Below are 14891 nucleotides of genomic sequence, written 5' to 3'. Positions count from 1 at the left end.
ACTTGGGAGACAGGGTCCAAGGAGGCTTGATGTCCCTAGCAATGAACAACTGCTACCTCAAGAGGGAGATTTGCTGCCTCAAGGAGGTTGAGGGCCTCGGTCTGTGTTTTATTGATTATTGATGGCTGGTCAAAAGTACCCTTTCTGGGGCTGGGGATTTTGCTCAGTGGTACTGCCTCCTGCCTTGCAAGTGCAAGGTCCTGAGTTCAATCCCTGCTACCGGAAAAAAAAAAAGGAGCCCTTTCTGGGCCAGGGACATAGCTCAGCAGTGCCACATCTTCCTGGCAAGCACAAGTTCTTGAGTTAGATGTCCTGGGGTAGGGGGTGGGAGGGGCTTTTGACAACAAAATAAAAGTCCCCTTTTTTTCCAGATGGCAGCATGTGCATGTAAGATCAGGAGTGCATACTTGGAAGCAGTGTGTTGAAGAGCTCAAAATAGGGCATAAGTTCTGCCTTTTGAGCTAAGGTCCTAAGAGGGAGTCCTCTGTTTCAGTGGCCTGGTTAGGCTGATTATTGCATGCTTGCACTCCTAATGCCATCCTTTGTGAAACTGCTGCCATCAGTGAACTATGCGCTTGCCATTCCTGTCAGTGGTTGGTCCCTCAGATCCAGACAGCTGGCATAATTCTGGTCAGTGGTTTATTAACATTCTTGTTTTACCTGTTTGTTAGTTGGGAGGACGGTGGCTGGGTTTAGAACTGTGTAAGACAAAAGAATGATGTCTGGTTTTTCAATAAGGGTGACTTAGTATTTAATAAGCCTTTCTAACAGACATCCTTGAGCTCTAGGGCCTTCACTTGGTGTGCAGTTAGAACTGAGAGCTTTTGTCCCGTTGTTATCTTAGAGCTAAGAGTGCCAGAGCAGCTATTGCATGTGGGCAGCTGAGCCAAGCTTGTGCTACCCCGTCTAGTCATTTTGAAAAGTAGGTCATTGGTTGGGTTTCTGGGCCCAGACACCAGGATAATACTCCAGTGGCTATTCCCTGTTTTCCAGCTATGAAGAGAGAAAAAAGCTTAGTTAGGTCTGGGATTTCTAATACCAGGCCCTGTGTCAGGGCCTGTTTCAGGGCCTAGAAAGCCTCCTTAGCAGCTGAGGTCCATTCCAATAATTCAGTTTCTGGTCCCTTAGTTGCTTCATATAAGGGTTTGGCTATTGCTCCAAAATGGGGGTATCCATATGTGGCAGAAGCCAGCCATCCTCAAGAAATACCTCATCTTCTGTTTAGACTCCAAAAGACCCAGTAAGCAATTGTCTTTGTTCTCCTTGAGGACTGTTGTCTCTGTCCAGGTGTTAAAACATACCCCAGGGAGGTTTGTTAAGAAATCTGGGCTTTATGTTGGGACACCTTGTAACACTTCTTTACTAAACAATTGGAAGTCTTAATGATGTCTTAATCAAGTAACTTATTGGTGGAACTACAAATAAGGAAGTTATCTGCATACTGTCATAGGCCTCCCTTCTTGAGTTTTGTCTCTTAAGATCTTGAGCCTGTGCAAACAGGTGGAGGCCATCTCTAAATACTTGAGGCAAAGTCCTCAAAGTATACTGTTGCCGGAACCCAGTTTGTGGATCTTTCCATTGAAATACAAACAAGTACAGTGTTGGGAGCTAGTGTCCATAGGAATAGAAAAGATGGTGTCCTTGAGATCAAGGACAGAGAACCAGTTAGTGTCTCCAGAGACCTTTGTAAAGAGAGCGTTTGGATCTGCCACCAGCGGATGAATAGGCACCACTGGCTCATTGATGATTCTGAGATCATGTAGTAGGCAATATTTTCTTGATGACTTGACTACCAGTAAAATGGTTATATTTCACTGAGACCGGCATGGCACATGTAGCCAAAAATTTATCGGTAATGGGCTTTAGCCCCAGTCTGGCTTCTCTTTTGAGGGGGTTTTGCCTTTTATGAGGGTATAGATTAGGATACTTGAGCTAAATGATTACTAGGGTGTCCTTGACAGCCCATCCCAGAGTGTCATTGTACTATGCTTAGAGGTCAGCTCTCTGCAGAGGAATCAGGCCCAGTGGAGCTGGTTTGATCAGCTCTCTGATAACTAAGACACATGTTGCCAGAGATTTGAGTGACAGTGGCCCTGAGCAGGAGGACTATATGTCTTCCAATTACTGGCATGGGTCATTATGGCCCTGTAGAACCATGAAGGCAGCTTAGAAAAGGAAATCTCCAACCAGCAATTCAGAGTGGGCAGTCCTTCCTCCTGTGTCACGGGTCCTCAACTGTATTCTGACCAGCTTGGCAAGGATTCAAGGCTTTTGAGGGCATTCCTTTGCCCAGTTTCCCAATTGCTTGCACTTGAAGCAGCCAAACTTGCCTCTCACCCTTTAAACTACCTTGGTTCCCTTTGGTGTCACAGGCTTTATCGTGAGCCTTACCTATTAGGGCCAGCATGGCTTCAGCCTGCCTTTTTTCTTTACTCAATTCCCATTTCCCCCTTCTTTTGTCACAGTTGTTAAAGCCTCCGTAAGCCACATCAACCAACTGACATATCCAAGCTTGTGGGCCCTGTTGGAGTTTTTGGAGTTTTCTCCTAATGTTTGGAGCTGACTGATAAAATACTGCCCCAGTATAATTTAGCTGTCTCTAGACTCTGGGTTTAAATTAGTATGTTTGTGGAGTATTGTAAATTAGTATATTTGTGGCTCTTCAAGTAGGTATTGGAAAGCTGCTAGATTTTCATCAGAACCCTGACTGATAGTTCTGAGCTTAGGATAATTCACAGGCATGGGCATGTCCTTGCACAGAGTAGCTAATATGGCCTGGAGGTGTAACTCCCAATTGGTTTCTCCACCTGTGGTGTTATAATCCCACCTGGAACCTTCTTGATGCCCAAATAACACGTCATTCGGCTGATTGCCATCAGGTGAGGCCACAATGGCCTCATTAAAAGCCTGTTTTGTAGCTCTTATGATTTCCTTTCTTTCTGTTACTGTGCAGCAAGAAACAAAGATAAACTGACATCTTGCTAGGTCTGATCAAGAGCCATTGTCAGGGTATGTAATCTGCCAGCAGATTTCGTAGGGTCTTAAGAAAATTTACCCAGTTTCTCTACACTTGCCACTTCATGAAGGGGTAGGATGGTGACCATTTTAGATGTTGAGTTTCCAGAGTCTGGGGCTTTGTGGTAGACAGACCCAGACCTAGTATAAGGTAGGCTCAGAAGGTTGTCTTTATCCCCTGGGGGCACTGACAGGTTGAGAAGAGATAATCCGTTGGGAGGAGGGGCTGACAAGAGGAGTCCTCAGCAGTGTCAGTTCTTGAACAGGAATTAGTTCTAAGGCAGGATTTGCAAAGATCAGGCTTTTGGTAGTGGTCCATGAAGCCTTGACAAAAGACACCTCTGACCATTTCCATTGTCTTTTGTAAAAAGCCTATTTGGAGTGAGCTGTTTTACTTCAAGCAGCCATTAGGGAGCCACACTTCCCAATTACCAAGTTGGTACATAGGTCATACGCCTCATTACACAAGAATATAAGATATTTACTTCTTTTTTTTCTTTTTTCTTTTTTTTTTTGGTACTGGGAATCAAACTCGGGGCCTCAAGCTTGCCAGGCAAGCGCTGTGGTGCTGAGCTACATCCCTGGCTCCATTGTTTACTTCTTGAAGGTTTGAGTTTATCCTGGTATCTTAAAAGGCATCCAAGCAGGGAGTCACATAGAATAAATTAGCATTCCTCATTATGGGTCTGTGGACAGAAGTAAAAGCTAGGTTGAAAGAACCTTACATGATGTCCCATGGGTCAGTCCCTAACCTTTCAGCTCCAAGGCACCCCGGTAAAGCCAAAGTCCTTTGGATTCAGATGCCAGATATCTCTGGCCTTGTGTGGACACCAGTGCTACTTTCTCTGGACTTCTGGATTTTTCCCTTTGTCTACAACCCATGTCCTAGACACGGGTCTGGAGCTGGGATGCCCTACTGGCTAGACACCTCTAACCAATTATAGAATCATCTAAACTTATGGCATGCCTGTCTATGGAGGTGCAGTAAGAGTTTTCCTCCATAGATCTCAGTGAAACACTGATAAATTTTCCCGCCTCTTGGGGACCCTGGCTGAGTAATTTGACAGATAGTCTTCAGTCATGATCCACTTTTCAGGGGAGTGGTTCCTTTGGGTCCTGATACGTTTTTGCACCAGCTGTTGCAAGTAGGGTAGGTGGAGTTTGCTCACTTGCAAAGGCCTGAGGAAAGTCTAATGGGTAAGGAGCCAAGTAGATAGCAGTCTAAGAACTGGAATAGCATGAGTCCCTAGGGAAAGAGACCAACACTGGGAAGGCTATCTGAGCCACTATTACCCTGGAAAAGGTGGGATTCTGGACACCAAAGCTACTAGTAGCCCAAGCCTGGCCTATCTTTAATACTTGAGCTCTTGTACAGTCCCTTCACCCCGTCCTAGCCCCTTTCCCTGTCCCCAACTCCCTGCATTTCCATCCACCCACTTCACAAAAGGATAGATGAAAACTTCTTCAAAGTGAAAGTTGAAGAACATTTCAGAGGAGTTAAAAAGATCCTGCTTGTTTGCTTTATGAAAGATGGGGATGAAACGTGAGAAAGGATGGAAAGAACAATTTAGAGGGCCTCCTTCAGGAGAAAGTTTTGTTGCTTTTGTGTTTGTTTGTTTGTGGCAGGGTCTCACTATGTAGTTCAGGCTGTCTTGAACTCACTATGTAGCCCAGGCTGGCCTTGAACTCAGTGATCCTCCTGCCTTAGCCTCCCAAGTGTTGGGATTACAGGCGTGCGCCACCACACCTGGCAGACTAAAATGTTTAGGATTAGGAGATGCTAGCAACTAAAAAGGAAACCCCAAGCTTCAGGGGTTCATGGCAAAAGGGAAATTGTACACACATAAACCTGAGCAATGTATGGAAGTTTTTTTGCTCCTGGCAGAGCCTAAAAACAGGAAAGAGAAGAGAAAAATGTAAAATTTCCCCAAAGAGACTTTACCTCCTGGCTGGCTTACCAGGATGTATCTGTGGGTGATAGGATCTGGGGCAGTTCCTAGGTTCTTGTGCATGATGAGTAAAGAATTGGATGTGGCATTCAACTTAAGGGAAAAGCAGCAGAGTCTATTAAGGTGATAGTATACTCACATTGAGCGGGCTTTTGCCTGCATAGAGAAATGGCATGAGCACTGAGGGCACAAGGTTCGGGGTTTAATTGTTACATTGGTTCTGTACCCCGCTGGGGTCACCTCCCGTTGGGGGTCTTCCAAAGTGTGACTAAAAATATGATTGACAGAGTGCTGACTTGTTACCTGTGTTGTATACGTCCTTTCCTGTAATTCATTCTGTTGTAATTGGATGTATGAGATGCAGTCCATATGCATGAACCTTCAGTGAGCTCCAGGTGCAGAAAAGTTACTGTAGGTTATGCCAGTAGGTCTGGTGCCCATACCTCTTGGTTTAGAATTTTGGAATTTTCCAGGGCAGGCTTGTGGGCCTTTCATCTTCTTATCTCTGCCTCTGTGTAGTAAGCCTTAGGACAAGGTGGGCAGTGTCTAGGGGCATTGCTCAACTTCAGGTGAATAAAGGGAAGTAAAGGGGCATTGCCCAGCAGTGAATGGAGAGGAGTGGCCCCATATCCTCAGTTGCATTATCTATATTACTATCTTAAAATCAAAAGGGTTGGGGTGTAGTGATAGAGCCCTTGCATGACCTATACACCCCTCTGGGTTCATTCCCAGTACTGGAGGAAAAAAAGAAGAAGTTGATAGTCATGACATCAGGTCTGCATCTACCATTGGAGAGCTGTGTTGTGGGGACAGGCAAGACCCTCCTCAGGACCTCCTTTCCTTTGGAATTTTGATTTTCTTTCTTTTCTTCCTCTCAGGTTAGTAATTTTTTAATACTTTAGAGTGAATCGGTATATCAGATCTTTCAGACTGCAGATGACAGTAGCAGTAAGGATCTTGAAGTGGTGGGAGAGGAAGATAGTTACACCAACTGTCTTCTATTCTTTCTTTTTTCTTGTGAGTTCTGGGAGATTGATCCCAGGCAAGCACTCTACTGTTGAGCTCCATATATCCTCCCTGTTTCCTATGAGGTCAATCTTGTTAACTGTACACTTAGTCCTTGACTTACGAACGAGTTCTATTCTGGGAAAATTGTTTATAAGTAGGGGACTTACTATACTTTGTAGTGAAGGACACTAAGTTGTAAAGGAATGTAATAATTTACCAGAGCTACTTCCAGTGGCAGAGTGGGGTGGGGTGGGTTTGAAAGCTTTGGGTGTGACTTAAAAACAGATGCTTGTTGCTCTATCAGGCTAGGAGTGGAGCATTGGCTATTGCAGAATTGATCATTGAATGCAGAAGAGCCTAGTGTTTCATACGTTTTGGTTTCTCATCAGATCAATTCTCTTTTTCAGCAGCCAGAATTATGAAAAGTTTTTAACTTTATGAGTTTTATTGTACAATGTGTACCAACAGGAAAATGTCAATAAAATAAAACATTAAATTTTATATATATGTGTAGAATAAACATTTTTAACCATCTGTTTACCTGCTTATAAGAGCTAAAAAAAAAGCAGAAATAAATTTCTGTGTGAATTATAATGAAAATACAAACAAAACTACCACAGAAATAGATCTTTGTTTCAGTTATCAAACCTAAGGCAGTATTCACACATGACAACAGAATGTTCCATATATAAGTCTCACTTACACTGATAGCATGTGTGTTTAGCTTTCCTTTCCTGTTTGTCAGGCCATACTTGTTACCTCTCTTGTTTTCCTCTTTTATCAGGAGCTTCCTATTATACAATGACCACTTTTCAGGAAAATGAAAAAGCAATAAAATAAAATGAAGTTTAAAATATATACTATTTAGAATAAACATTTTCTACATCAACTATTTCTTTGTTTACTAAATGTAAAAAATAACAGCAGAAATAAATTCCTATGTGAACTACAATGAAAATACAAATAAAATTCTACCACAAAAATAATCTTTACTTCACAATTATCACACCTAAGACGGTTTTCACATATGAGAACAGCATGTTCCACACACAAGTACTGCTTACACTGATAGTAACATGTGTTTTGTTTTCCTGTCTTCTTTGGTAGGGTGTACTTGACATCTTACTGGTCTTCCCATTTCTTAGGAGGTTGTTGTGATGTTTCACCTGTCCCAGAATTTTTTTGTGGAATTCTTTGGCTAGATACATATTGTTCTTCCTCTATTGTAGTTGATCATTTATCAATTCCAGTCCTAGTCCTCCAAGGAAATTTCTCCATGATATTTTGTCCTTGTTATTTTCTTTGTAAATGATGAAACTATTCATGCCTGACATGTTTAGCATCCAGTAAAACACAACCATTGGTCAACACTTTGTGTTTCAAGTGACATCATAGCTGCTGCATAACTCATCAACAACATCTACTCCACCTTTCATTTTGTTGTAAAATGTGGCCGTTTCTGGCTTCATTTGTGTTGTGGATTCACTATCAATCTTTGTGTTTGTTTTGAGACAGGGTCTTCCTGTGTAGCCTATGCTCTCCTGTAACTCACTAACTAATTACGCAGAGGCTGACCTTGAACTAACTCACAGGGTCCTGTTGCCTCAGTCTCTTGCGCGCTGGGATTATAGGCACCACCACACTCCTGGACTCACTGTCAATCTTGTCATCATGGTGTAAAGTTGATAGTATCAATACTACTTTGTGTTTCTTCTCCATGTAAGAGGCCAGTGTTATGTCTTTCTAAAATCCAAAGATTGTATTATACATTTCTCTATTGTGAACTTGTGACATATTTTCAGGAATCTTAGATTTATTCTTAGCAACAGTTCCTGTGCTGGTCAACTGGTGTTCTTTTAGTAAGTGTAACATCAATGGGTAACTTATGAACCAACTGTCAAATAAGACACTTGGGTTACCTTTTGAAATAGGTGCAACAAGTCTGTTTATAGAGTCATGTGATTTACTACAGCACAAAGAAAGACCTGGTGGCTGAGTCCAGGATAAATTTCTAAATTCAAGGTGTAAAGCATCTTTGCATCTACTAGGGCATATATTGTTATACCATGTTTGGAACGTTTACCTGGCATATATTGCCAGAAGCTTCAATCACCATGAAGTGATGCAAGTTGTTTGTCAACTATGTATTCAGATAGTGTATAAATTGCTTGAAAGTTTGAAACAATGCTCTTAACAAATGAGTAAATAGCCACATTGTTGGATTTTTTTCCTTTCTTGGCAGTTCTTTTTGTCATCATAATATAGGTAATTTTAAAGTAAACCAAATCTCTTGAGTGTCATTATTGTTCTAAAAATCTCAATACCACATCTCTCACTTCTCCATAAATCCTTTAGATTCTGATGATTAGAATGATAAAGTCCTGCTCTGAGGGCTTTTAGTTCAGATAGTGAGGTGTCATGATAAATATATTTTTGAGTGTTACTATTGATGCATATAGAATGTTTTCTTGTATTTCATTATTTGCATATTTTAAAACATCTTGTATCGTATCATCCATTACAAACAATTTCCAACATTGAATCACAGTGTTGGCATTCTGTCCAATACGTTTCACCCTAGGCAAGAATCTAATACCATTTTCTGTTTTTTTTTTTTTTGATCTTTGACAGTTACTTGCTGGACAGAAGAAAAGCTCTCCCTTTTGGACATTTGAGTATTATCAAACGTTCTTTGATGTGGACACTTATCAGGTTTGTAAGCCATTTTCATCCTTCCTTTTACAGGAGAGAGATGTGTTTCTTCTGTGATTAAATAGTCAAATCATGGGAAAGTCTTTCTTTACTAAAAGAGGTCTTAAAAAAGAGGTCTTACAAAAATAAAGGGTTACTACTTATGTAAAAGTACTATCATAAAAGTTCAAGTAACTGAGTTTCACTTTTGTCATAGTTGAATTTTTTAAACTTCTAAAAAAAAAGTACTCTGTAGAATTACTGTTATGTTGTTTTCCAGGTCTTTGACCGAATAAAAGGGTCTCTTTTGCCAATACCCGGGAAAAACTTTGTGAGGTTATATATCCGCAGCAATCCAGATCTCTATGGTATGTGTGGTGCTGTTTTGATTCTTTACCACATGATAGTTAAACTGGGCAAAATTTGTGGGTTGCCTAAAAATCTGGAGAATTGCATTGTTGTGGGGTCTACACTGTTTTATTTTTATTTGACTCTTCTGAGATTCAGTAAGAACCCTTGCGAAGAATTTAGGGGGAAATGCAATTAGTTCTGTTAATGCCACAACAACAAGCACCAGTATGCCTGTCAGTGTCTTCAAATGGAATTACAGGCTTGAGACAATGAAGCAAAATTGTTGATTTTACTTTATAGAGAATTTTCTGGCTGGATAAGTATGGAGAAGATAGTCTCACACTTTTTTCTTTTCTTTTTTTTGGTACTGGGATTTGAACTTGGGACCTTGTGCTTGTGAGGCAGGCCGTAAAACCACTGAGCCAAAAATCTGGCCCCTCTCATGCTTTTTTACTGATGTGCTAAGTTCAGCTGTGCCCTCAAATGGGCTGGCTTTCCTTGGGATTTGGTCACCAGCACTGGAAGTCAAAGCAGGGGTGGGCCAGGGGATAGCTGTTATTCCGCACCCACTTGCTGTCTGAGGAAAAAGTCCCAAGTCCACCCAGAGCTTCTGAGAAAATGGCTCCCGTGACAGTGGCCCTCTGTGTTTGAGGGAAAATACAGCTCTCTGCATAGCAAGTGCTTGGCCAAATTCTAGACTCTTCACGAAGCCGGGAGAATATCTAATATCAAAAACCAAGAAAAGTGGGAGTCCTCTTTGGAGGTTGGGAGGTTCCCTTCTGCTTAGCCCATGCACCCTATGACATTTCTGGAAGTTTCCCTAGGATTATGTGAACGATTCCAGGACACCTGAGGAGCCTGGTGCAGAAGCCATCGTGCTTCGGGGAGTGGTGGTGCACACACCTATAATCCCAGCGCTTGGGAGACTGAGGCAGGAGGATTTGTGAGTTTGAGGTCAGCCTGGGCTACATAGCAAAATTCTTTCTCAAAAACTGAAGAAGGAGAAGGAGGAAGGAGCCATTGTGTTGGCCCCTGTCTATCATTATCATTCAAGAGTAGTTAAGGTGGTTTCCTAGCTCTCTCATTCATCCTTCTTATTTCCAGCCTGAGGATTTCTGAGGAACGGGCTCTGTGTCTGAGTAATCTGTGTCACCTTGGCACAGAGCAACTGCTCTACAGTTTTCAAGCACCTTATCACATGGTAGGCCCTGAGCTAACGGGAAAGATTTCAAGGCAAGGCTATTGTCCCAGCCCCAGGGAGGAAGAAGAGAACCAGCATCTATTGAGCACCTGACAATTACCAAGTGTAGAGATGAGCACTATTGAATTTTACAGTAGTCTATTTCTTATGCTCCAAGGTTGCTTATCTTAACAAAAAGAGAAACCTACTCATACCCATAGAGTTACAGTAATATCAGACACAACTCAGAGTGTTTATTACCATGTGTGCCAGACAGTTATCAAGGCCGAACCTACAGTAAATCATTTACCCCATCTTTACAAGGAAGATGTTATTGTCTCCATTTTATAGATATGGACACTAAGTCATGGGCCCGGCCACTTGCCCAGTATCATATTGCTAGTAAGTGTCTGGGCTCAGTTTTCAGATCAGCACCGTAGCTCATACTTTGTATCTCTATCATTATGCTATGCTGCTTCTCATGACAAAGCCAGGGTTTGAACCCAGATTTGCTTCTTGCCATAATACTAGTAGGCTCACGACCTTTTAGACATGATTAAAATTCAGTAAAGTGTTTTATAGTAGAGAGGCATGGGCCATAGGGAGATGTAGGAGGAAAGTGGTCAAGAAATAGAGGACAGCCGGGCGTGGTGGCGCATGCCTGTAATCCCAGCACTCGGGAGGCTGAGGCAGGAGGATCACTGTGAGTTTGAGACCAGCCTAGGCTACATAGTGAGTTCCAGGTCAGTCTCAACTACATAGTGAGACCCTGTCTCAAAAAACAAACAAACAAACAAACAAACAAAAAACAACAACAAAAAAGAAATAGAGCACAAATGTGCCATTATGCAAAGTCTGGGGAGAAACTAATGAATCACCTATCTTTCAGCTTAAAGTGAATATTTCTATACAATAAAGTAACTCTTAAAAAAAAGGATGGAACAGAAGAAATGTATTTGCAGTGCACATAACCACCAAAAGATGAGAAGCAAGAACTATAAATTTTAGGTATTAAACAACTGGAGAAGAATGGACAGTTCACAGAAGACACCAAATAGCCAATAAAAGCATAAAACGCTAATCACTCGCTTCTATCAGGGAAATAAAAACTAAAACAAGACATTTATGCCTATCACTTTAGCAAGCATATTAAAGTTGGTTTGTCTTTAATTCAATTAATTCAACAAACATTGAATGCTTACTATTCCAGGCACTTTGTATACAACAGTGAATAAAACAGAAGCCCCTTAAGTAGATTGTAGTCTACTGAGTTTAACAATAAACAAAGAAAACAAGTAAAAATATATACAGTAGTTTGCTAGTTACAAGTCTAAGGTGAAAATTTAAAACACAGTCAGGACCTGAAGTGTTTGTGTGGTGTGGGAGGGGGTAGAGATTTTTCAGAGGTGAGTTTTGAGTAAAACCTGAAGGAATTGGGAGTGATGTCTGTGTCCAGTGAAGGAAAGAACATTAGAAGCAGAAGGATCAGCCAGAGCAGAGACCCTGAGGTAGGAGTGGCCTGCTGTGTTCCAGAGTAGTGCAGGCTGGCGCGGTAGACAAGGAGCTCGAGTAGATCAGGGAAGCAGGGTGGATGGGCAGACACTGATCCAGGCGTTTCCAGCTTGTGGCCAGTGGCTTGGACAGTCCTCCCATGCCTGGGCCCACTCTGAGTGAAGAGGAATTGTCTTGGCTGCATGTTAAAGGTATAATATAGTTAACATTTGTAAGTAACAAAATTTCCTTTTTAAAAAATATTTTTAGTATTGGGCCGGGATTTAGCTCAGTGATTCTGCTGCTTGCCTCGCAAGTGCAAGGACCTGAGTTCAATCCCTGGGACCCCCAAAAATGTATACATTTTTAGTATGACACAGGATTGCAGGTGTTGGGTACACCTGACTGGGTCTTGTAAGTCACCATGAGGACTTTGGCTTTTACTGAATGAGAGGCCATTAGAGAGTCTGAGCACAGAAGTGAGAGACTCTAAGTTTGATTGATTGATTTGGTAAAGAAGATTGAACCTAGGACCTTTGCACTGAGCTATATCCCCAGTTCTTCTTTCTCCCTGTGTTCCTCTATCCCTCTCTGTCTCTTTTTTTCTTACTTTGCATCCTCTCCCCTCACGCTTTTTTGTTTGTTTTTTGAGATAAGGTCTTCTCAAGCTCATTGTGTAGCCCATGCTGGCCTTGAACTCGTGGTGATTCTCCTGCCTCAGCCTCCCAAGTGCTGTGATTACAGGTGTGTACCACCATGCCCAGCTATTGTTTTTTTTTTTAATCTTTTTTTTTGGAACTGGGGATCGAACTCAGGTCCTTGCGCTTGCAAGACAGTCGCCAGAACCACTGAGCTAAATCCCCGGCCCCCAGCTATTGTTTTTTGAGACAGGGTCCTTCCATATAATTCAGGCTGGCCTTACACTCTCAGTGTACCCCAGGCTAGCTTCAAACTTGCAGTGATCTTCCTGCCTCAGTCTCCTGTGTGGTGAGATTATAGGCATGCACTACCATACTTGGCTGTCTTTTTTATTTTGAAACAGGGTCTTGCTAAATTGCCCAGGCTGGCATCAGACTTGCAATCCTCCCACCTTAGTCTTCGAAGCTTCTGGAACTACAGGGATTGCATTCAGCTCCAAGTCAGATTTCATACACATTGCTGCTGTTATCAAGTGCATAAGAGCAACAGTTTTAATAATGGATGTGTAACTGGTACACACATTAGAGCAGTGTGAAGATGCTTGGGTCCTATAACTAACTCATCAATTCCTCACTTAGATACATATTTTTAGAGAAGTGAATATATACAATATTACATAAGAAGAGTATCATTCACTGAAGCACTGTTGCTTGTAATAGCAAATATTTAAAAACCACCGAAGTATTCATCAGCAAAAGAATGGATAAATTGTGGTATATTCATACACAGAATTCTGTAGCTCTTAAAGTGAGATCTTCATATGAACATCAAGGTAGGTTTATCTCAGAACAAGGCAAATTTTAGAAAGCATGTGGTAAAAGAATATGAATGATGTGACACCATTAAAAAGATTTTTTTTTTTGAGACAGTGCCTCACTGTGCTCCCCAAGCTGGTCTTGAACTCATTGGCTTCAGCATTTTTCCTACCTTAGCCTCCCATGTAGTTGAGAATACAGGTATGTGCACTACATAGAGTTTAAAAAGATGTTTATGGAGCCAGGGATTTAGCTCAGTAGTACTGTGCCTACCTTGCAAGTGCAAGCTCTTGAGTTCAATCCCTGGTACCAAAAAAAAAAAAATGTTTACAGTGGCAAAGTAGGCACATGTGTTTATCGTTTGATCTTCTCTGTCACAAATATTTCATACTATAAAAATGCATAATATGAAAATGTCATTACAGGTGCAGTGTAGGTCTTTGTCACTCCTCTATAGTGAGTAGGAATTTGGCCTGGGAGGGTGAGAGAGAAGGCAGGGTGAAGCAGCCTGGTGGCTCTGGGATAAGTGTGTGTTACCTGAAGCAGGAGCCCCAGCTTCCTGTGGGGGTGGCTGGAGCGATTCTTAACCTCTGATCACGATGGGCCTTTTTATATAAGCCTGAGGAAGGGTTGCAAACAGGAGAGAGAGAGATGAGAATGCTAAGAGCCAGGAAGTTTTCTTGCTTCTGTCCAAGAATAAATTGCTGAGATTAAACTTAGACAAGCAGAACAAGGATGCGGATGCAGATGACTTTCCAGACTACCTGAAAATTTCTTGCCCCACCTCCTGCTGTGCCGGGGTTGTTAGACAGCTTAGGGCATGGGGCAGCCAGAGATGCTGGGCAAGTCTTTAAATCAGTGCAGTTGGCCCCTGGATTTGTAGGTTCCACATCTGCAGATTTCACTGATCATAAATCAAAAACATTTGAAAAAGTATTGCATCTGAGCTGGACATGGTGGTGCCACCTGTAGTCCCGGCACTCGGGACTCTGAGGCAGGAAGACTACGGCAAGTTCAAGGCCAACCTGTGCTGCATAGTGAGTTCAAGTCCAGCCTGAACTACATAGCAAGACCTTGTCTTTTAAAAAAAAAAATTACATTTGTACTAAACAAATAGAGATTTTTTTTCCTTCTCATTATTCCCTAACCAGTTCAGGATAAATAGCTCTCTATGTAGCATTTGCATTGTACTTGGCATTGCAGTTAATCTAGACAAGATTTAAAGCACACAGGAGGATGTGCATAGATTATATGCAAATACTATGTAATTATATGCAAATTATATGTAATTTTATCTAGAAGACTTGAGTGTCTTCACATTTTGGTATCCTTGAGGTCCTGGACCAGTCTGCTGCAGGTACCAAGGAACAGCAGTGCACTCATAAATGTCTCCTCGTGCCAGGCTGCAAGTTGCCCTTAAGATAAACTCCTAACTCACTGTCAGGGCTTCTGAGACCCTTCTTGATCCGGCCCTGGTCCAGCTCCAACCTCTGGCTACTCCTAGCCTCACATTTCCTTGCTCTTGCATTGTTTTCTCTTGTTTCTGGGTCTCTGCTCCTGCCAGTCCCTCTTGCTGGATTGTGCTTCTCTTCTGCCTTCACTTGCAAACTCCTATGCTTCTGCAGATCCCAGCTTAGACACCATGTTGTCTACATGTAGTGCTCTGCCTGTGGTCCCATGGGCTGCCTGCTCTCTTGAGGTTAAGTGTTTTGATCTCCCTCTCTCTCTCTCTCTCCCCCCCCCTTTCTCTCC

The 14891-nt window shown here is 42.1% G+C and overlaps 1 protein-coding gene across 4 annotated transcripts in view; it reads left to right on the top strand.

Moving 5' to 3' along the window:
• Yipf1 (Yip1 domain family member 1) overlaps positions 1 to 14891 on the top strand; it is a 45029-nt gene that overhangs the window by 10140 nt on the left and 19998 nt on the right. For all 4 annotated transcript variants that reach the window (XM_033767539.1, XM_010610367.3, XM_010610365.3 and 1 more), the window contains 2 exons: positions 8604 to 8684; positions 8944 to 9031. In XM_033767539.1, the coding sequence (XP_033623430.1) occupies positions 8604 to 8684; positions 8944 to 9031 (169 nt within the window). The remainder of the gene's footprint in view (positions 1 to 8603; positions 8685 to 8943; positions 9032 to 14891) is intronic.

The sequence above is a fragment of the Fukomys damarensis genome, unplaced genomic scaffold (assembly GCF_012274545.1).
Source record: "Fukomys damarensis isolate Sample0158 unplaced genomic scaffold, DMR_v1.0_HiC HiC_scaffold_23, whole genome shotgun sequence".
NCBI lineage: Eukaryota > Metazoa > Chordata > Mammalia > Rodentia > Bathyergidae > Fukomys > Fukomys damarensis.
Note: the sequence above shows the minus strand (reverse complement) of the source record. Positions and strands in the feature narration are given on the sequence as shown.